Source organism: Lepisosteus oculatus, chromosome 10 (assembly GCF_040954835.1).
Source record: "Lepisosteus oculatus isolate fLepOcu1 chromosome 10, fLepOcu1.hap2, whole genome shotgun sequence".
Lineage (NCBI taxonomy): Eukaryota > Metazoa > Chordata > Actinopteri > Semionotiformes > Lepisosteidae > Lepisosteus > Lepisosteus oculatus.
Window position 1 is genome coordinate 42,497,385 of NC_090705.1, and position 22,307 is coordinate 42,519,691.

A 22,307-nucleotide genomic window follows, 5' to 3' on the forward strand; every position below is an offset into this window, starting at 1 on the left:
GGAGGTTTTTTTTTTTATTTTAGTCCAGGTCCAGTCACAGCTGAGCCCGAAGCAAGAGTTTTCTGTGACAGTGATTCAAGTCTGAACTCTGGACAGCATATTTATAAACTGTATTTGTGGAAAATGGAAATCTCCTATACTAAAGGTCCACAATCAAGCAAAAAAAAATCCTAAGATAATATAACAGAAAAAGAGACTTTATCACCTTAAATGATACTTTCATATACATTTGTACAATTTCAAGTTGAACAATGCAGGTTGCAGATTTAATTTTCCAAGCAAACAATTAAAAAAATTGTTTCTTACATCGAAATAACCAAGCCCACTAAAAAGTGATCAGAGATGAACAGATTTAAGTTAGTCGTGATCTGAGTTGGATAAAAGCCTGAGACAAATACAGGAATAATTAATAATAAAATCTAAAATGTCTTTGTCCCTTTTGCTTAATTGTAACTCAGGTCACAATCATATTAAAATTATTTAAATTTAGGTATATTACGAGGCTGATAAGACACTGGTTCGCCCTTGGCTACAGTTCTCCAACAATGCCTGTAGGATGTTCAGAAGCATCATTACCGTAGAGAATCCCCACTGAGGACAATAAAGCAGTCTTACCCCTTCCCGAAGGCACCTCATTAGCACAGTGTAGGCGGCTGAAGGAATGGCCCAGCAGTCTCTGGAGTGCTCTTTCTTCTCCTCCTGACGAGAGGCAGAAGGAACAGCTGTAAGCCTAACACAGTAGTCACACACCCTAGTCACACTACACGCAGAGCAATTAGGGTTACAAACACAAGTATAATTAAAAAAAACAAGAGCATATTTTTTTACAATGCGTTTTTTTTTATTTAAAAGTACTATAAAACACAAAGCTTGCATCTTCACTGGAGGGCAAATCAGTTCCTGGTTGGTCGAAGATACAGTACATGAAGGATCATGTTAGTCAATTCTGGAAAAATTTTAATTGCACAAAATACTTAAGTGGACAACTTCTAAATCAAGATTTTGTGTGATCATTATTTTATTAATTGAATTTTCAATAAAAATCAATCTTTTTAATGACATGTAGGACATTCTCTTATAAAGCTCGTAATGTCATTTTGTATTTTTTCCTTTTTTAATAATATCTCTCACTAATTATCTGAAAATTAATGAATCATCCAGAACATGATATTGGAACATTCCAACTACACACAAACCATATCAGTCCTTTGAAACAGACAAGCTCTGGTACTGTTTACGAATAAAGGATCCTTATGGGATGGCAACCAATATTTTCATAGGCCTTTAATCTTACTTCAAGAAATGATGCATCCAAAGAATTTGGAAAAAAATCACAAAAAATCCAAGTGTTCAGTATGGCGTGTATGCTCAATGGAATGTCCTGAGTGCTCTGACAGTTTGTTTCAGAACATCTGTAGATGTGTAAATTGTTCATTTAGCATAAAGTTCCTCGGCATACCTAAAGATGGGTAAGTGGGCTTACTGATTAATCACTAAATTAGGTGCTCTCTACTTTTGACAGATACAAATTGCTCATTGAACAAGGCACACATGTGCACCAAACTTAAACTTCAAAATTAACAAATTAATACAAGAAAGGTTACAAATGAGAACAGACTGATAAGTAACCAGTGACTAGATGAAGAAAACAAAGGATTGCATCCACACTTTTCTTAACACTAGAAAACTGCTATTGTGTAAAGATGTGTCTCTTGGTTTTAATCCCACACGAACTTCCAGTTAATTGTGCCCTGAGGTCTTTATTTCATTGTATACAATTTATTAGCCTAACTAATACAGTGAAATAACCTTAGCATTTTTTTCTTCTCTTGATTTGAATCCTCCACTTTATATTATGTTCCACAGTGTGTTTTTGCACTTGTAGATTCACCACATTGGTCAGAGAATAAAAATGATAAGTCCACATAAACTCTTTGGTGCATCCCAACCAATATTTCAAATGGATATTTGGGCTGTTATCATGTATTGTTTTGCATATTGAATTTTAAATGATACTTAACTACATTTTCTTAGTTGTCTGCCCAGTCTTGCACAATGCATGTCTTCTGTTACATTACAATGCTTATACCCACTAGTTCTGTACTTAAAAGCCTTCAAGTATTCTCAACTATAACAGAGTCAAGACCACTCTGTTTACACCAATCTCTGTGAAAATTCATTTATGACATGATTCCAGGCAGAGATTTGTCCTCATACCAGCGCTTTCTGGTTTCTGCACATTCATCAGTACTCAGCCCACTTGCACATGCTTATTTTGGCTTTGATTCTTACAGCTTGCAGCCTATATATTAACCTTTTATCTGGAACTAACTTTCTCAAATGCCTTCTGGAGATATACAGTTAATATGCCCTACAACAAGCTCTACTTACATACACTACTGTTGTGGCTTGCTCAAAATCATCCTTTTCTAATGTTTTCTGAATTTGTGTGACAAAATCATAATACCATACAAATATTTAACAGTTTAACATTTCTATACTCTTCTAGGTCATAGAGATAAAACAGAACTGCAGTTTCATCCCTCTTCTTGTGGAGTGTTTTGACATTTCAAATTCTCCATTTTCATATCACTGGGGACAAATCAATTTCTGATTTACTGCTAACAGATTGTAGCTAATGATCTATAAATACCACCCTTCATTTCTTTAAAGACAACTGAAAAAGCAATCAACCCCAGGTGACCTCCCAATTCTTGTAATGGTGAGTTCTCCTTCATACTGAGATTTTAGAACACTGACCAGTTTCCCGCAACAAGAAAGGAAGAGTGTATTGTCTGCATTTTACCTCGATCGCTTATTCAAATCGTCTTCGTCTTCAAATCACAGACCTGCATAAGTTCTTAAAATACATTCCTATTCAAAATCTACCTCCTAGCAATGAACCTAATGCAGCATAGTCACACAAATAAGATCAATAATTTCTGCAATTTCCTTCACGGGATCAATAAAGTATCTATCTATAAATCATGCTCTTTTGACATAGATACACGAAATGAATGCAATTCTAATTGTGACTTAAGTAAATATTATTTTAAACAAAGAAATCAAATAAAAATCACAGAAAAACACTACCTCTTGTAATATGAGAACGGATCTTTCAAGATGTTTTTACAATCATTTTTACAAACCCTTTTGTTTGTGTGGGTCCTAATGCCCAAGCACAATGATGGGGACACCATAACTGTAAAAAAAAAGTTGCTGTCTTTCGGTTGAGACATAAAACTGAGGTCTTGACTCTCTCGTTGTCATTAAAAATCCAACGGCTTTTCTCAAAAGAGTAGGGGTGTTACCCCAGTGTGCTGGCCAAATTTCCCCCTGGCCTTTACTAATCACGGCCTCCTAATAATCCTTGCCTATGAACTGGCTTCATCACTCTGCTCTCCTCCACACCGAGAGCTGGTGTGTTGTATGGGGAGTGGACAGGTGGTGGTGGGGGGGAGTCCCTATTACTTGTAAAGCGCTTTGAGTGGAGTGTCCAGAAAAGTGCTATATAAGTATAAGGAATTATCATTATGAGGAACTAACCAAAGCTTGGTGAAAATCTAAATACACCATATCCTTTGCTCTGTGTGTCCATTATTGTTGTTGCTTGTTCAAAGAACTCCCATATGACAGTTTAGCAAGACCTCCCTTTTCTAAATTTGTGTGGACTATTGCCAGGAATTCCTTTCCTATACGTGATCCTGCAGTTTAGTTCCAATTATTGTTTCCATAACCTTACAAGTAACAGAACAGGGAACACCTGAGTGAAATGTGTCTCATTTCCGACATCAGCCACTTCCCTTAGCTTGTCCAGATATTTTCCATTACGGTTATGGATAACATCCTTCACAGTTCGTTTTCTGCGGTAGCACTACAATGAAATTATTATTATAAACTCCATGGTAACATTTCTTCCTCTGTTCCAGCTTGTCTCATTTACCCACGGCGGGGGCCTGTGCTGGACCTGGTTTCTGGGTTCAGTTCCAGGCTGGGGGCGTGTATGTGGATTTGTCACATGTCCCCCATGTTTGTGAGGGTTTACAGCAGGCACTCCAAGTTAGGGTTCATCGTGGCACTGTGGAGAACTCATTCTGGTCAAATGTACTCAAGGACATTTCATTCTTTGCCTGGGAGAGTCCCCTGACTATGTTAGTGTAAGTGTGAGAAAGAGCAGCAGAGAAGCTCGACGGACCAGTTGGCCTCTTGTAATTTGTTACCTTCCTAATGATCTGATACCCATCTTTCAGGCAAAAAGCTCATCACTCCGAGTTCAGAGAGTGAACCTCTACTGTAGAGAAATATTTACTGAGCTTGAAATTTATGTAGTGTCCCAACATACAACAGTCATGAATGCCTTTGATCTTGTATCTAAAATATGCCACACATTCAACAGTTATTATACAGTTATATAATGTATAAAAAGATGTATATGTTAAGTAAAAAGAATGCATAAATGTTTTGATTCTCAGGGCATGTGAAATCTCAGTATTACATTGAAATTAAACCACAAGATACACATATTTCTGAGTGCATTTCTTACTATTATTTTTTATTAACCTTCTCAAAATGAAATACAAATGAAGATGTGGTTTGCTGTAGTTAACTAAAACATTTCTCAGAAAAAATCCTATTCATTATCAAACAAAGAAAATAATATTCTAGGCATTCTATCACACATGTAAATTTATTTCACTACCTTATATTATCTATCATAGCACAATACAGTGGCTTAGTCTTCTTTTTCACTCTTCGTCCAAGCTCCTAATTCAGCTTTCAATGGGGTTAAGCTCAAGAGACTGGAAAGGCCAGCAGATAAAATTCGGAACTCAAAAGGATTTTTTCATTATTTAGATTTATCAGGGCTGATTCCCCACAAGGTACCTTACTGTTGGTACTGCGTGATAGTGAAGAATGGAATGATATACTTTACTATACATGTGTCTGTTTTATTTACAATACCTGTGCATATCATTTAAAGGGAGGGTAAAAGATTCCCATATCATCGTGACCACGTTAGTTTTTACCGCAGGTACTATGAAGAATTTTGACAACTTCTGCCTCGCTTTTTGTACTCGCTGGTTTTCCTTGAGCTGAAAATTTTACAACTTTGTTTCATCTGTTCATTGCACTCATCACCCAGTGTACTTTTCCACCTTTTTTAATTTTCTGTGCATATTAAACTTTTTCATGAACAGAGGATTTCAGTTGTTCCCTGACAAAGGCAGTAAAATCAATACACGTTGTTTGTGGCCCACTGCATCTCACAGCGATTCATTAACATACACAGCGGTTAAGTGAAAGTTATTTGATAAAACGCTACCAAACAAACTATCACAAGAAAAAAAGAGTGTCAGATGCATGAATCTTAAAGTAAAAGAGTAATAACACTGAGGGACTATAATGAGAAGTTAGGTTTTAAAGTTTAAAGGTTATGTTTAGCCAAGGTTTCACAAATATAGGAAATCAATCTGCTCATCTGAAGGATGCCACTCAGTGTGCAGTGCTGTGATTCATGCACTTTCCTTGCAACAGCAAATCCTGCTTTTCCAGTAGCCTTGAGCCTTTTCTGCACATAGGTTCTTACTAATGCACTGCTTGGTGTCATTGTTAATGTGCTTTTTATTGCTCAAGAACCATGGTTTGCTAATTGGTCAGAGTGCTGTTAGTAGTTTAGTGGGTGGTAGGCAGAATGTACAGGTATGTTTCTTGTTCAGAAAATATTTCTACTTTTTCTACCCCCAGCACAAAAGAGTACTTGTGTAAATTTAACTGGCTGAGATTTTAAGGTTGCATGAAAAAAAGCAGAGCTAGAAACAGTTCATAGATTGGCAGATCTGTAACGCAGATAAGCAAATTTCAAAACCGGCAGTTTCAAATTGGAAAGGCAAAGACTGACCTTTGAATATCTTACCTGGTTTATAATAAGGCAGAGGAGTTCCCCCAGTGAAGGAAGTAAACACTGCTTCAGCTTGCTGTTTCTAAAGTTTTCTCTGATCAGCTCAGTGAACACAGCAACTGTCTAAGACAAAAACAAGAATACAAAATTGTATTAAGATTCAAGGCTTCTCTGGATAAAGATTTGGGTAAAGACAACTGAAGAAAAACAATGCAGTACCAAAAGCCAGTCAAACTCTTACAGAACCCACCCTGGCATTAACCAACATAAACTGGCACAATACCCTTTTAAAAGTGATTTTTCATTTTCCTCGTCTTGCCCCACACAGCTGATATTTCAAGATTTAGACAATGTGAAGATGGAAAAGCATGTAATGAGCACAAATACCACCAGTGTAACTACAACTAACATGATGCCAATTTTCCAAACTTGATTATCCAGTTCTTATACCAACATATATTTCACAAGGTACTGGAACATACTGTACCAGCTTACAGCACGCCCGATGTAAATCGCCCTCTAGCTATGAACTTGTGAGAGAACATTAAAGTAAACGACCAATATAATTACATGTGTGCAAGGGAAAATACCTTAATCCTTAAGGAGAAGAAATAATACTGGACTATATATACACAGTATATCAACTGTGACACAACACAGGTATAGAAAAGTAATAATGAGCTGCGTCATCAAGCACCATCTTGTTTTTAGAGTGTGCCTATCCATTGGGCTCTACTTTAATATGGCCAAGGCAGCCAAAAGGTGAATAACAAGCATTTACCTATTATGGAACAAGTAATAGGTTTATTCCATGCTGAAAACAGAAGAAAGGAAACACAACATTTTGGCTGTGGAGCCTTCTTCAGGTGTGTGAAGGCTCCACAGACAAAACGTTGTGTTTCCTTTCTTCTGTTTTCAGCATGGAATAAACCTTTTTCTTGTTCCTTTGCAGCCTACGCGAGCCGACGCAGATACCCACCTGAACTACATTTACCTATTATACTACACTCCATTCAAATATTTTAATATCCTAACTACTTACTGCATACAGCCGTCTACTATGATAAATGTTTAATTTTCAGACTGTTGAATTTTAAATTGGCATTTTTTCATGGAAGTAACAGGATTGTTGTGACTAGCCACTGCAGCACAGCTCTCAGCAGGGTGCTATGCAAATAGGATAAATCTCAGAGCGACTTCCTCCTCTGAATAAATAAAATAAACGATGACTTTGCAAGGAGCAGATGTTACTGCTATTTCTAATGCAAGGCGTGTTTGGCACCGGATGTTCAATCCAAGCTTTTACTTTTCAGGAGAAATCTAGAGGACTGTGCTGCATGCCAGTTTCCCAAAATTCATCTTTATCACTCAAAAGCAATCACCCCCCAAAACAATTTCTTAAATGGACTGTGCATGCAGACTGTCAACAGTCCTGATAAAAGAAAACAGACATTCTTACAAGGCATTCCTGTTTAATAAAAGATGTTTCAGGGTTGTATTTGAAACAGAACAGTTATTTATTATTTTATACTTCAAGCTATGCACATGGTGCACAAATGCTAGCACTGTGTTTTGGACTTTTAGTTATTAAAGATTATTGTAGGTTATTATTATTAAAGTATGACAAAACTAAGCACAATACATATTAAACAAAATATCTTTATATGGCCCATTTAATTTAACAACATTAAGTTAAATGTTTTAATGTCACTATAACAATAACACTCTAACATGTTTTTCTCTTCGTTTATATAAACCTGTGGGGTCATGTGGAATTTTTACAGATAACCCTATAAGAAGGAAAAATTGCATAACACCTCTAAACTTAGGCAAGAGTTTAATGTCCATTTAAAATGTACAGTAATTAGAACAGTTTCTAACGTTTACACTGTATATAACTAAATACTGCAAATATTTTTCCTCAGTCAGAAATAACTGGCACAAAACTGAAAATATAGAACAAGTCAGCAGGGAATAGTTTGAGTAATTAGCAAGATCCAGAGGAATGAATGGTCACTTATGTACATTTATTTCCACTATATACGGTTTACTATAAGAGAAAGTCTATGAAGAGCATAATTTCTAAGTAATGGAACGCAGACCACAATCAACAGATGAAGATCAAAATGGTAGAAGTAGTTTAAGCAGAAAAATAACTAAACAAGATGATCAGCTTTTTCATTTTTTATTAAAAAAAAATATTTTTAATGTTTTTAAATTCCAGGGATAAATGTTTCCTATTCTGGGCTCAACGTGATGTCGATTTCAACTCTGCATGAATTTTATACATTCATTTCCCTGCTGCAAATACTCAAGAATGGGTAGAGTATGCAGGAGGTATGGTTTCAGCCCCCAGTCCCCCCTGGTATGCCTTGCTCACCAGGTATCACCAAGTACTGGCTCACTCCTCATCGGAGGACATGCAGAAGGCCACAGGGTGCCAAAGGCCGCCGTGCTTTTGTGCGCTCAGGTTTGCCCAGGGAGTCTGCAAACAACAGGGTCTGGTAGACTGTTCCACCCAATGGCCTTTGTGTCTTTAGCATGATTTCTTGCAGCACCCACATCCAAACAACGTTATTTCTATTTTAAGCTTCATGTCAAAGAGGATGCTCATTGAGGGCACCGAGTTTCAGTCTATTTTCAATATGAAAAAAGGCTAGGACAAACAGTACTTGAACAGTACTTCATTATTATATTACTCCAAATGAGAATATAGCAGAGACTGCCCTTTGAAAATAAACATGTATCATATGCTCTTTACTGATAACCTTTCAAGTAGTGTGCACACATTTTAGCACTTGCTAAATAAGGCATCGTGATATGTTCATAAGACAAACATACCCTCCTCTTTAGACATTTTGTGACATTTTAGGTCTTTAGATCTGAAAAGATTGCTCACACAGACCCCTGTAAATTCATGACCCAGTATTGAGATTGCCCTGAAATTTCATGATGAATAAGTACTTCATTCTGAAGTAATCAATCAAGTACTCTGCATCTCCCCCAAGCCCTTAACACTATTCTACAAACTTACAAAACAGCACAAAAATTCGTATTGCTTAGAGTTCAACAGAAAGGCTACTGCAACCAGGAACTCCCTTGGTACTATACTAATAATAGACCAGATTTTGAGCCAGACACTCTAACTCATTCTAACTGCAATTATAGGAAATACAAGAAGCAATTCTATGAAGGTTAAGAAAGTAGCCTTGCCTCTCAGGGGAGAAAAGGTTTGAATCACAGTCCATATTGATTTGATGCAGTCAAACATAATTTCAAAATTTTGGGTTAAGGCCACTGGGGGGATTTTTTTCTGCCTAGGACAATGATTAATTTGACACTTAATTAGGAGCACGTTTAAGTATTTATGGGCAATACTGAGAGGGAATCTAAAAAAATGCAGACATTGGAAAAAAATTAAGAAAACGCATTTAAAACTAAAGCTCTTAATCTTTTCATGGCTCAAATATAAATTAGCACTCTTATTAGTCCCTTTATCGTTGTATGGTTACTTATCGTGCCCAATTTAAAAAATATGGTGTCTTGATACAAATGCCAGGATAAACATAAAAATAAGAGTGGTTATCTGAAAGTTTTTTTAGTCTCTTCTGGAAAGAAAAGGCATGACTAACAATGAGCTTGTATCTCATTTAGCTTCTCATGTTTGTGAATTTGTTATTTTGATATTTTATCACAGTGACACAGTGACACAGTTTCCAGGAAACCTGTTGACAGACAGCTAAACATTATTTTAAGAAACTCTCTCCTCATCAGAGGAGACAAGTAACAGTGATGGTTAAAAGTTAAAATGTTAGTTCATCTTGTCTTTATAAGCATACAGACTCAGCATTGCCTTTTTCTAAAAGGAATTTACATAGAACCTGGTTTTAACCTGCACAACAGTTCTTATTAACAAATGTAAATCAGAAATCAAACAAATCTGATTTAACCAAACAACTCAGCAACTTAAAAGTAGTTTGCCCTGAAGTACATACATAAGTGAGTTGACATTGGAATTAAACCAGCTGACAAAGGTGGAGTTGCAGAAGCATGGAGTGAAAACCTCTATATACTTGTAAAAAAGCCCATCAACAACTCTGTCATACCAGCTTCTATTTGAAGGCTGACAATGAAATCATTTCACATTAATAAAACATTATTTATCAATTACTGATTTTGACCTTTGAATTGGTTACCAACATTATCATGTAACCCAACTGTTAAAGAAAGCCTTGCTGTAGTCATTCGTACGTAGTTCCTAAAATCCATAAATCAGCAATTCAGGCTGACCCTTTGCATCTGTCTGCTTCTGCACCACTTAACTGATCCGCAGGCTTCTTGGTGATTATTGAATCACTGCTCACATAAATCGAGTACTGCACACATTTTCTGCAAAAAATGGACTATTTTAATTAAATGAAAATCTTTACCATGAACATTAAAAGTTTATACCCCATTGATTCCAACAGTAAAGGTATTAAATGCCCTGTACGAACAGATGGCAATAAAGCCAACAACAGACAGGTTTAAGATTAGCTGGACTTGTCCTTACTTTGAATTGCTTTTCTTCCAGTGGGAATTTTACACTGAAGTGTGAACACAGGAACTAAAATGGGACCAGTATATTTGACCACATAGTACACTGTAAAATATTTTTCAAGCCAAACCCAGAGCACAGACTGAAAGATTGCTTCAAACAAGAGCAAGACACTCAGACTAGAGTGGCACCTGAAAACCAGATTCCTCTAGTTTTCAACTGCCACACCACTAACAGAAAAGTATAACAAGGCAGAGGAACACCAATAATTCTACCGCAAGACCCTTCTACAGCACCTATTTTTAAGACACCACAGCTTATGCAATGTAGAAAGGATCAGAATCGAAAAGAACACTTGATCCACAGTGAGATTTGTCCTTCCCCATCCGAAAACTGTACAGTATATACACAGTACATATGCATGTACTTATGATCTGAAATGTAATAATTCAATGGATAAAATACATGGAAATTTGATATTTTATAAAGTTTTATATACATATATATAAAAAGTACTTATTATATATATACACATTTTCATATTTGTGATTTTAGAGTCACTATATTACCTAAATTACAAAAATATTACAAACAAAACAATGTAAAGCCATGCTAAAGCTGATAATGTTAACAAATGATGTTCATCACTCAGTTTATAATGTTAATAATAATAATGTTTAACAAAATGCAAATGTTCATGTATTATATGGATACGGATGTCCACACAAAGACCTACGTAACATTTTTAAAGCCAGAATCTTCTGTAATAAATTGCGTTACTAATTCCGAAGAATAGAGTTAGTTGGAAAATGAAATCAAATATAAAAAACTAACATTCAAAAGACTGTTCTTTTCCGCTTACTTGTGAACTTCAACACAGAAGCTTCTATTCTATCATAAAAACAAATAACACTAATAACTATAAATAAATTCACGTGCTAACAATGTCTTTAAATTGCATTAAAATCAGTCAAAAAAAGGTTACTGTTATTTAAAAATAATAGACCAAAAGTGCCTTCTCCATTCCTGCCGTGATGCGAGCTGAGGCAGCAGGCCCTCCTCGTGGTCTGCGCTTGGCATGGCCCACTATCGCCCAGGCCTGAACTGTCTGGGTGGTGCCTACGCGCCGGCTGCAAGTTTCCAAAGAAGCCCTGCCCCTGCAAGAGCCAGGCACCTCAGCTCAGGGGGAAATGACCCTCCTGCTGTGTGCAGCGGGCGTCTGGAGCCCTGCCAGGCTAGCGGATAGCCCTCTGACTTTCAGACCCACAAGACTCAAAACATCTTGAGGCTGCAGACAAAAATCGGGGCAAACAAGGACTGAGTAATCAAAACTACAAAGCAATATGATGTAGAGTTCTACAAACATTCACTAACATGTAACAACTGGTGATTTACTGAATTCACCGCCTTCGTTACTGAAACCTTTTTTTATGGAAACAGCAGCACTTTGCTATGGAAAACCACATAAGCCATGGATCATGCAGAGGCGCCAGTTTCTACATCAAATACAACCACTTTTAACTAATTAACCACAATGCATTTTGGTATTCTTTGATGTTATGTCTATACATCCCTGAACACGTTTCAACTTCAACTGCAAGACTGTGAGACTATACAGCTGAGTAGCCCTAAAGCCCATTTATGTCTACCTGTGATAAACTCACACTTCTACTTCTTAAACAATATCAAATTTATTGCCTTTAAATTCAACACAAAATAACCGTTTCAGGCTTTTATACCCAGAGCAATAGGGATCCTACAAGTTCTGTATTGGGGTGACATCTGGTGTTTCTCTTTGATACTGCAGGACAATTTTAACTGGGAACCAGCAGATTAGATTTTTCTTGTTAACTTAAGTGAGGATTCTATTTCAAGGTAATTTGCCTTTGATATCCAATGGATTTTAAGTATTATATGAACATGAATATGTGTACAATTTTGTTCACCATGCTACATATAGATATAAGTGTTCTGGAACCAGTCTAAAGAACAGTGGGGGAAATGTCCTTCGGATGAGACGTAAAACCGAGGTCCTGACTCTCTGTGGTCATTAAAAATCCCAGGGTGTTTCTCGAAAAGAGTAGGGGTGTAACCCCGGCGTCCTGGCCAAATTTCCCATTGGCCCTTACCAATCACGGCCTCCTAATAATCCCCCTCTATGAATTGGCTACATTACTCTGCTCTCCTCCCCACTGAGAGCTGATGTGTGGTGAGCGTTCTGGCGCACTATGGCTGCCGCCGCATCATCCAGGTGGGGCTGCACATTGGTGGTGGTGGTGGAGGGGAGTCCCCATTACCTGTAAAGCGCTTAGAGTGGAGTGTCCAGAAAAGCGCTATATAAGTGTAAGCAATTATTATTATTATTATTATTATTATTATTATTATTATTAATGTGGCCAGGACACTGGAGTAACATCCCTACTCTTTTCAAGAAATGCTCTGGTATTTGTAATGGCCACGGAGAGTCAGGACTCACCCAATGGACAGCGCCTTTTTACAGTATAGTGTCCCCGTTACTATACTGGGGCATTAGGACCCACATAGACCGCAGGGTGAGCGCTCCCTACTGGCCCCTCACGCACCTTTTCCAGCAGCAAACGTTCCCAGGAGGTCTCCCCTACAGGTACTGACCAGGCTCACACTGCTGAGCTCCAGTGGGCTGCCAGTTGTGATACAGTTGCAATTTAAAAGTAAGAACAGAAGGTATTTTTTTTTACACAAAGTGGTGTGGGTATTGAGAACAGACTTGTTTAGCCATGTTGTTGAAGCTGATACCCTGGTTTCTCTTAAGAAATGGCTGAATGAGATCTGTGGATCAGTTGAGCACGCTGGCCATACTGGTCATGCCTGAGTTATTGTTAAGATTCTGCATAAGTAAATTCACATTCAATTAAAAAATACATTAATGTAGTTTATGTAGCATGCGACATACTAAATGACACACCTTAGCTGAAAAATAGAAATTCATATGTGTCAACTCAATTTTAGTAATGTGTGCAAGAAGCAAGTAAAGGTTAATTCCCTGCTGGAAAGAGAGGAAAGAAACGCAACATTTCGGCTGTGGAGCCTTCTTCGGGTGTAAAGGAAGAAGCACTTACTTCTGAAACAGGCACGTCTTCATTCAGCTGCACTGAGTGGGAGGACAGTAGCCCAATAACACGGATTACCTTGGCACGCCTAAAACACAAACGCACCAGCAAGGTGTTCTTTTTATCAGCATTATAATTGGTTTGATTATAGTGTAGTACACTGAAACTTCATTTGAGAGGTCACTCTTATCGTCATATTAGGACTCAAATGTGTTGAGGAGGAAATAATTTTTATAAGCTTAAGTTCCAAAATCAAACACGATACTCTCCATTTCTGGAATCAAACGAACCACTATTATTGCACACAGAGCTTCACAACTGTGACGGTTAAAGTACTTTTCGTGCACCTGAACTAATTTAGGTTTTCCTTAGCAAAGGGGCTGAATACTCAGTCAATTAAAATATTTTATTCTTATTTCCCATTGTGACCAAAAATATCCACCCTAAAAGAGGTCTTACATTAGTTGGTATTCAACAGCATGGGGTCATTATTGTAGGGTTGTGAATGCTTACGTAAGGCATTAAACAAAACACTTCGTATTTGAACACCTCAGTCACAATTGGACATGCTTTAATATACAGTAAATTCACAAGCATTAGCTTTCTGAAAGAAGTAGCAAGCAATATCTCACACATGAAAATGTGCATTAGGTACGGCAAACACAGACAACTAACTATAAAGACTGCTTAAAATCGCCAACTCTTAGGCAAAGGGGAAATTAAATGTAACACAAATTCGCACAAATTCGATGCGGTTTCTTCATTTCCAAAATAAAAAAATGCAGCTTTATCTTACAATTAACTGCATTCTCCTTCTTAACGAAGTATGTGCCGCAGTGTCAGCAGAGGGCACTGCAGAGAGCACACCTGCCATGCATTCCTGCCAGAAACAGTTGCTGGGAATTCAGAAAGCAGACGCTTGTGGTTTAACAAATGGAATCCAGTAATACTCACACATCCCAGTTAGGAGCTGTGCGCAGCTGCTGGTTTAACAATGGGAACTGTTGAAGGAAAAGAAAAACATCAGAAAGGCAAACGACATGCCCAAACCTGATATGCTGATGCAATACTGAACAAATTTATTTTGATTTAACTAAATCGATAACTAACGATGTTTTTGTCCGCGTCATGTATACGCCATCTGGTGGTCGAAACGTGCAATTCCAGTCTAGCAGGAAGGCGGCGTGCGACTCAGAGGTGTACAGCAGCCCAGCAGGCATAAGGTCACGGCAGGTCTCACTAACGTCATACTTTCATTGAAAGGACTCAAAAAGAGAAGACTTAGGAAAAGGAGCTGTATAGTGGCACGAGGGCCTGTAGAGTCAGTTTGGAGGGTGAGCTTCTGATGAGTCTTTTCCCAGATAAATGCTTGTTTCTCTGTCTGAGTGGATGTCAGTGGTAGTGACTTAATGTATTAAAAATGTATGTAGTGTACTTTGCAGTCTGTAAATATTAGGCTGGGTGTTGTTTCCAGCTTTAAATACCAGCATTTCAACACACTGTCTATTTATTCTTCAAACATGAAATGATTCACAGAAAAATAAAGGCGGCACATGGTGTCACTCAGACGTTTTATCACCGTTGCTGTGAGCCAAGGCATTAGGAAACAACTGGTGATTGCAAATCGGGTGGGTATGGAACAAAATTTAATCAGGATTCCAAACATAAAAAATGTATAAAAACTCCAGCTTCTGGCATCCATCCAAACTGCTATTGTTTTACTTCCTCCGGATATGGAATTAAAACATCTACATAGCTTTTCTCCTTCCTACGATTTGGGGTGTTCAAGAAAAGCTGCAAACAAAAGGACTTCACAAAATGTAAATGAAACTCGTCTTAATTAAGGAAAACGAATGAGCCTGATTCAGCTGTTTAAAGACCACATTTTGCCCCCCAGACTGTGGCTTCATTGGATATAGCCGGTAATTCCAGACATGCGCTTTCCTTAATTAGATGCAAGAGTCAACAGGGCACAATGTCGCTGATAGCTACTGCAATGCATGGTATTCAGAGCATGTAATTGGCCCTGGGCTGATGCACTTACCAGCTGAGAGTTTAGTAACCTCGTGGCTACTTCCTTATGACCAGACACAGTACAAAGATAGCAGAGCAGGTTCAGTTTGGTCCGGGGAGCTCCAGCGTTCCTATCGCCAGATTCCAGAGACGAGGACAGCTGTTGCAGGAAGCTGCCCCACTCCTTATCACTCAGAGACGCCAGCTTCTCGGCTGCAATCAGCAGAGGAACAAGGTCATGAAATTCCCTCATGCAAGGCTCTGGGCAAGTGTGCATTCCTCCTCACAGTGCAAGACCAAAACCCAAAAACTGGTTTTCATGCACATACAGTATCATAGTGAGATATGCTTGGAAATACTGGATAAGCCAGTCAATGTCCTCTACAATACGCCGAGGCAGTCTATGAAAACGTTTTTCGTAACAGAATTTAATTCTATTCCATTTATTCTTCCCTAGATTACTACTGTATGTAGCTGGCCACTTTAAATTCTGATGAAACCAGCTCAAAACGTTCAGCATCAGAGGGAGAGGCTAGTGTGTGGACGGGCCCCTCTGGAACAAAACAATGTGGCAAGCTTGTCAGATTCCTGTTGAAATCAGCCAAGGACACAGACATTCTATTCAAGCTACTGAAGGCGAACACAATCTCTTTTGTGAGGGTGGAAATTTAGCCTTAAGTTTCAATTCATAAAGCCAAGGATAATCAAAGAAAACAGCACAGAAAAGCACAAAGGACAGCAGGACATGAAAACAACAAGGAAAAAGTACCAGGAAAAAACACTACAACAAACATTACAAAAACTAACCCTTTAACAGCAGTGAACTAATTATTAACAAAATGTAACTTTAACGCACTCTTCCAAATGTAAATGTTTTTTTTTTAGAAACAGGTCCTAAGTTCTCCTGGAATGAGTGAATGAGGTTCACACTTTCACACTGGAATTCTGTGTCCTTCATTAATTACTTTCTTGTTCCTTCTGCATTTTGTTCATCTTAGCCAACTCTGAATGGAAGTAATAAATAAATATGAACCTTTGTAGAGCAGTTACAAAAAAAAATTGGGCCTGGAATAAATCAAAAACTTCAACTTAACACAACCAATTGCAAACCCGGTAATAAATGGAGATCTGTGCTTAGCAGAAGAATCCTGCTCTGTCCTGCTCTGCCTCCATGAACTCTGCAAATGCAGGTTGTGTCAAAGTTTACTTTGCACCTGACTTCCATTTTACCACACACAGATGCTCAATCGGTTCACCTGAATAAGCATGGACACTCAACGTCTTCGCGTCAAACCTCACAGGAACTGGTTTCAATATCTGTAAAACAACGCCGGTGACATCAGGAATGTACTTTTTTAGTAAATTAGGTAAATGACATCAGATCCTTTAACATTGTCAAGTCTGGCATGTTCATTTTAGTAAACGTTCACTGTTTCTAATTACACAAATACTGATAAATACAAACATTTGAATAAGAATTCCATAATTTTAAATATAAAATAATTACTTAGCAATTACTTTTACACTGATTTCATAATGAGTCATTTCAATTTTACAGTACATATACTAACCAGAAAAAAAAGTATTAGATTCTGTTAACAATGTCTAAATAAACTAGTAATCCATACCTTAGGATTGTCAATGATTGGAGTCACAACAAGGTCAGAGTCAGTATATATTAACTCCTTAATTCTGGAATTAAGATCATTCAAGTTGGTATCAGACACGCTATTCTGTAAGTGAGAAAAATGTTTGTATGAGATGGAAAGATATCATTGATGTTACAGACACAAAATAAAAAATACCCAAGACACTGCTTTCAAACTGAACTGTTAAAAATGTAAAAGGCCAAATCTGGAAACATTCCAAAGTCTTATCATTTGTTTAAATGTTGTAGAAGGGATCCTACAATACAAAACAAACTGAAAATGAGAGGATATCTTTTTCACATATTTCCATCAAATGTTGCCAGAAAGACAAAATTTTGAGCAGATTCTTTACACAAAAATTAATGTCAGATATATCAATCCATGAACATCAATAAACAGTACCATCAACATATTATAAGATGTTATTTAAATGTTCAAAAACATTGGTCAAAACAATCATTTTACTACCTTTTTCAATAATTCCAAATCTCTAATAATCACCCACTAAACTTTTCTAAAATGTCTTATACTTTACAGTGAAATTGCATAAACACTACACTTCTTAAGAGCTTCGAGTAATGCCATTTATTTATTAAATCATTCAAACATGTTAAAATTAAGTGCAAGTACACTTCCAGTACAAATCCTTTAATACAGTCCAAGTGCAGTTCCCCATAGGTGCAGCAGAGGTCGCTAGCCTTTCAGCCGCAACATCCACTGTCGGAGTCCAGGTGATCTCCGTGTAGAAAGTACACTAACCTGCATTTTGGTTGCCTTCTGCACAGAATCTTCCACTGCAATGCTTGTTCTTGGTGTTGGACGTGAACTGTTCAATTAAAACACCACATACAGTACATGCATGGGTTTTGAAAAAAATATATTGATGAGCTTTTTGTAGCACAGAGGTATGTGACAAAGACAAGAAACAAGCACTTCATATAGTCTTCAGGGAAGTTGGTTTTACACTTTGGTTTCACAAGAAAACAAAATATCTATTAATTTTTCCAGATCTAAAGAAATATTCCCTTGACTGACTTCAAATATTTCAATGGGTCAGGTCAAGTACCGAGCACCAATCCAGCAAGTTTTGCATGTCACCATTAAATCCTTTGCTTTCAAAAACAATGTCTTTACGATCATTGAAGGTTTTTAGTTGTCACACTCAACTATTGCCAGTTCCAGAAAAAAGAAAACAATCAGAAGAAGTGCATCTATTTACATCAGGTTTCCATTAATGTATTATTTATATTGCTTAAATAATATAAATAGAAAAAATTTCAGAAAGCTACTCAACAAAAATCAACATATCACACATGTAGAGTAGATTTTGTTTTAATATCACCTTCTGGGTGATAAAAACCGAAGGAAGATAAGAATTCACTCTTCATACCTGAGAAGAAAAATGGATTCACTGGCATCTCTGTCAAGACCACTCTTTGGTCTGAATTCAGCCATATTATCTGTAAGATTAACAGTAATTAGAAAACTCATCAATTTACAGAAGTTAGCACATAAATTGATCATATTGAAGTTTTTAATATTAGATCATCATAGCAGTTTAAAAATCCTGACTGTACACAAACACTGAGAAGAGGGGTTTACAGCCCCAGAGAAACAAGAACAGATTCTTTTCACACCAATGAGTCTTTACAAATCTACTTCTTAGAATGTAAGGGGCATGCAAAAAACAAACCACAGCAATTAAAAATGTGTAAAACACAATACATAATAGACACAAAGTTTACTAAAACCCTATAGCTCGAATTTCTGTAAAGAGGTTTTGGCTGTGAAAATCATTAAACATTATCATAGTTGCTTTCTGTTTTGTTAGTATTTATTGTACTTGCTTTACTACGCACAGCAAGTCAGAATTTTACAGGTCCCTCCAAACTTGTCTGAAATACACACCGCTCACAAAAGGAAGGAAACTTGACGCACTGAGAAGCTGAAGGAGATCCATCCATTCATTTACCAACCAGGGAGTCGGAGCCTGTCCCAGCAAGCAACACAATGCGGGATACACACACTGGACATCATACTGCACACACTCACACAAACACACACACGCACGCACACCAGGGTCAACTAGCCTCCCAGAAGCTAATCCTACCAGTGTCCTACCAGTATGCGTCTGGACTGTGGGAGGAAACCGGAGCACTCAGAGAAAACCCACAGGAAGAACATACAACCTCCATGCAGACAGCACCCCAGGTCTGGAATTGAACCCAGGACCCCAGTGCTGACCACTGCACTGCTACACCACTATGCTTGAGGTAGGTCATATTCTTCGCTATTCTACACTGTAATTCCTAGATTCAACGATGCCTGTGCATCTACGGACAAATAACTATTTTTGTAATTCAGTACATTTGTGTTTCCTAACCAGGAAGGCGCACTAAACATGGCAGGTGTCGACCAAGTTGATTAAGTGATCAAGTGGCCCTTGGATCTTGAGCAAATGTAATCTTAGGAGATCATTGGAGAAAAGCATCTACCTGATGTATGAATGTAAAGGTAAGTTTGATTTTAGACTCTTAGTGGTGTTAATTCTTATGACTCAGGAGTGCTCAGATTGATAGGGGATCAAAAATAAAAGACTAAGATACTAAGAATATACGGATATACTGTACATGTGGGCTTCTAGATGAGAGGTACACAACTCATGAGCAAGCAGCAGAACGGCTTAACCACATCACTCCAGCTGGCCTCGACAGTTCTTTCTTCTGGACAGAAACACGCATCAGCTGAATCTGTGTGATCTCAGCTGCATTGTGATGTTGGTCTGAAAGACCCTCATCGGGTCTTGTGTGCTCCACTCAAGCTGAAAATTACAGTAGAGATCCACCACAAAAGAAGAATCGCCTCTCTATTCAGGGATGCAAAGAATTCAGCAATTACAGTCTAGAAGAACAAACAATATTGTTTTCTCCCCCAAGCTTTTCTGCACACAATGTCTCCAGACATATGAACTGCGCATGTTAAAGCCCTGGCCACTGCCTTCCCCAGAGCATTACCTAATGTGTAGGACTTGTTTAACAGCTGGCTGCTGTCCAGGCCTACTCTTGATCCCTGTAAAGGGACATCAGCAGGGCTCTCAGGTAACACTCTGCAGGGGAGAAAGCTTCCACTGCCTTCTGTGGTGCTGCTGTAAAAATATCAGAAGCAATATCAAAAAGCACAAACAGTTTTCGATGTTGTTTATAATCAAGGCATAGCTCAAACTGTAATGATACCATATGGGGTATAATGGCAATCTAAAACTAGTCTACAGTAAGTTCAGAAATTTTTAAAAATTATCACTGATTTAAATCCATTGTTAAATCAAGGTTACGTACTTTCATTTAAGCTAAGAACAAATACAGGAAAATGAATGAAGAGTAGAAAATGAAGACAAGTTGTACAGGAAGCCTGTATCAGGGGAAAAAAAGGATTTCTCAGAAATACCAAGCAAAGAGCAGAAGAAACAAGTTGGTGTATAAACTGAGCATAATGCATGATTCATGAAAAATATTTGGGCTCTGCAGTCTCAACTTCACAAATGTAAGCTGAACATTTTTTTAAATTTTGAAGTGGTTTTATGATGTACTGTACATTAACGTAAGCCTTTTTGTGATCTTGTCTTTTGTCAGAACTCTTGATTATTTGCAAAGGAGCATTAAATGTATTTTAGGCAACAGCTGAGACTACCAGTTGTCATGGTATGTTGTGAAGCAGAAGAAAAGAATTCCCAAGTCAGGAGAATTTTTGCCAAGAAACAAATTCTCTCCCAATTACAATGCTCTCTGTTCCCACAACTCAGAATACTGAGTACAACCAGTACAAAATCCAACCACCTCTGTATCGCATAAGAGACCGCGCTTGTTTACAGCACTGTCAGTGAGCACACAGTCTCTACTGCTGCAAACCCAAGAAGGAAAGCCACATGTCAGCACACAGGTGGGATGTGAGATTTCTTTCTGTTTTTACAGGGCTGTTCCTATTACAGTTTCTATAATGTGCAAGCTTAAGAAGTAAAAAGTGCATAAAACATGCAGCATGTTAGGTGTTATACATTGTAAGAAAATAAGAGATCACAAATAAAAGGCCATTAAGACCATCTAATTCAGCTGGCAGATTCCATTAGCAAGACACCTGAGGTGGGAATGATTCCCAGTAAGTGCTGGCCTGCACATGTAGAAGATATAAAGGTCAACAAAGCATTGTGGCAGTTTTTCTGCTGTCACAGGATTAACAGACTGTAAAATTGATGTTCTGGATACACACTTCAAAGTGAATGGTAGTTTGTGCTCTGTACATTAGAGATGTCATGGCATGTGCAGGACCTGATTAACAAAATTAAGAAAAATTGAGATTAATTTTACTAAATACACTAAATACACCCAAAAAAATCAGAGCTGCAAAGCTAAAAAGTTAACTAAAAAAATTTGAAAGTATGATGTGCCGTGTCAGAATTACACAGCAGGTTACGCGAGATTTAGTGTAGCATTTATAATAAAAAAAAAACATTTAAAAACGTTCAACAACAAAAAATTGAGCACCCATCTCATCTGAAATGTGAACAATGCTGAGGATATGAAACTACCTTGAGCAAAGGGATGGATCTTGCACAGAACTGTCTTGGCCCCTGATAAAAGCTCCTTTCCAGAACGGGTGTTTCAGCAAATCTGACCAATTTAGCCTGTTAAGAAAAAATAATTTAAATCAGACATCTTCTTAGGCTAAGATCACACATATTCATTCTTTTGTAAACCTTTTATGTTCTTAGAGGTTCCACTATTTAGATAGCATGTACTGGTTCTGTATACTTGTGCACACTGTTAAAGTACATTTAAGCAACTGAATGCAAATCAGCCATTTCAGACCTGTAGCAGACTAAGGGATTGAAGGAAGATACTCACCTTTTACTGGGATCTTTCTGAAGCAAACCATCTAACAGACTCTGAAACTCGGGGGTAGGTTTGGGGAGGGTCACACCTTAACACAAGCAATTGTTTACATTTAACTGCACAGAATTCGTGTTTAAGCAGCTCAGAGAGATCCGATAACATTCCAGTGCTTTCTTACTTTGTAACCCACATCTCATATTGTAAGGATTTTACTGTTAATGTCAACATAGAACT

The 22,307-nt window shown here is 37.7% G+C and overlaps 1 protein-coding gene across 3 annotated transcripts in view; it reads right to left on the reverse strand.

Annotated features, from left to right (window-relative positions):
- ulk4 (unc-51 like kinase 4) overlaps nucleotides 1-22,307 on the reverse strand; it is a 112,379-nt gene that overhangs the window by 84,538 nt on the left and 5,534 nt on the right. For 2 of the 3 annotated variants that reach the window (XM_015357026.2, XM_015357030.2), the window contains exons 8-19: nucleotides 22,086-22,161; nucleotides 21,770-21,865; nucleotides 20,202-20,332; nucleotides 18,578-18,647; nucleotides 17,947-18,013; nucleotides 17,167-17,271; nucleotides 16,795-16,855; nucleotides 15,570-15,751; nucleotides 14,480-14,526; nucleotides 13,535-13,613; nucleotides 5,915-6,022; nucleotides 616-699 (exon numbers count right to left, since the gene is read on the reverse strand). In XM_015357026.2, coding sequence (XP_015212512.2) covers nucleotides 616-699; nucleotides 5,915-6,022; nucleotides 13,535-13,613; nucleotides 14,480-14,526; nucleotides 15,570-15,751; nucleotides 16,795-16,855; nucleotides 17,167-17,271; nucleotides 17,947-18,013; nucleotides 18,578-18,647; nucleotides 20,202-20,332; nucleotides 21,770-21,865; nucleotides 22,086-22,161 — 1,106 coding nt within the window. The remainder of the gene's footprint in view (nucleotides 1-615; nucleotides 700-5,914; nucleotides 6,023-13,534; nucleotides 13,614-14,479; nucleotides 14,527-15,569; nucleotides 15,752-16,794; nucleotides 16,856-17,166; nucleotides 17,272-17,946; nucleotides 18,014-18,577; nucleotides 18,648-20,201; nucleotides 20,333-21,769; nucleotides 21,866-22,085; nucleotides 22,162-22,307) is intronic. The other variant, XM_015357027.2, reaches the window with a different exon arrangement.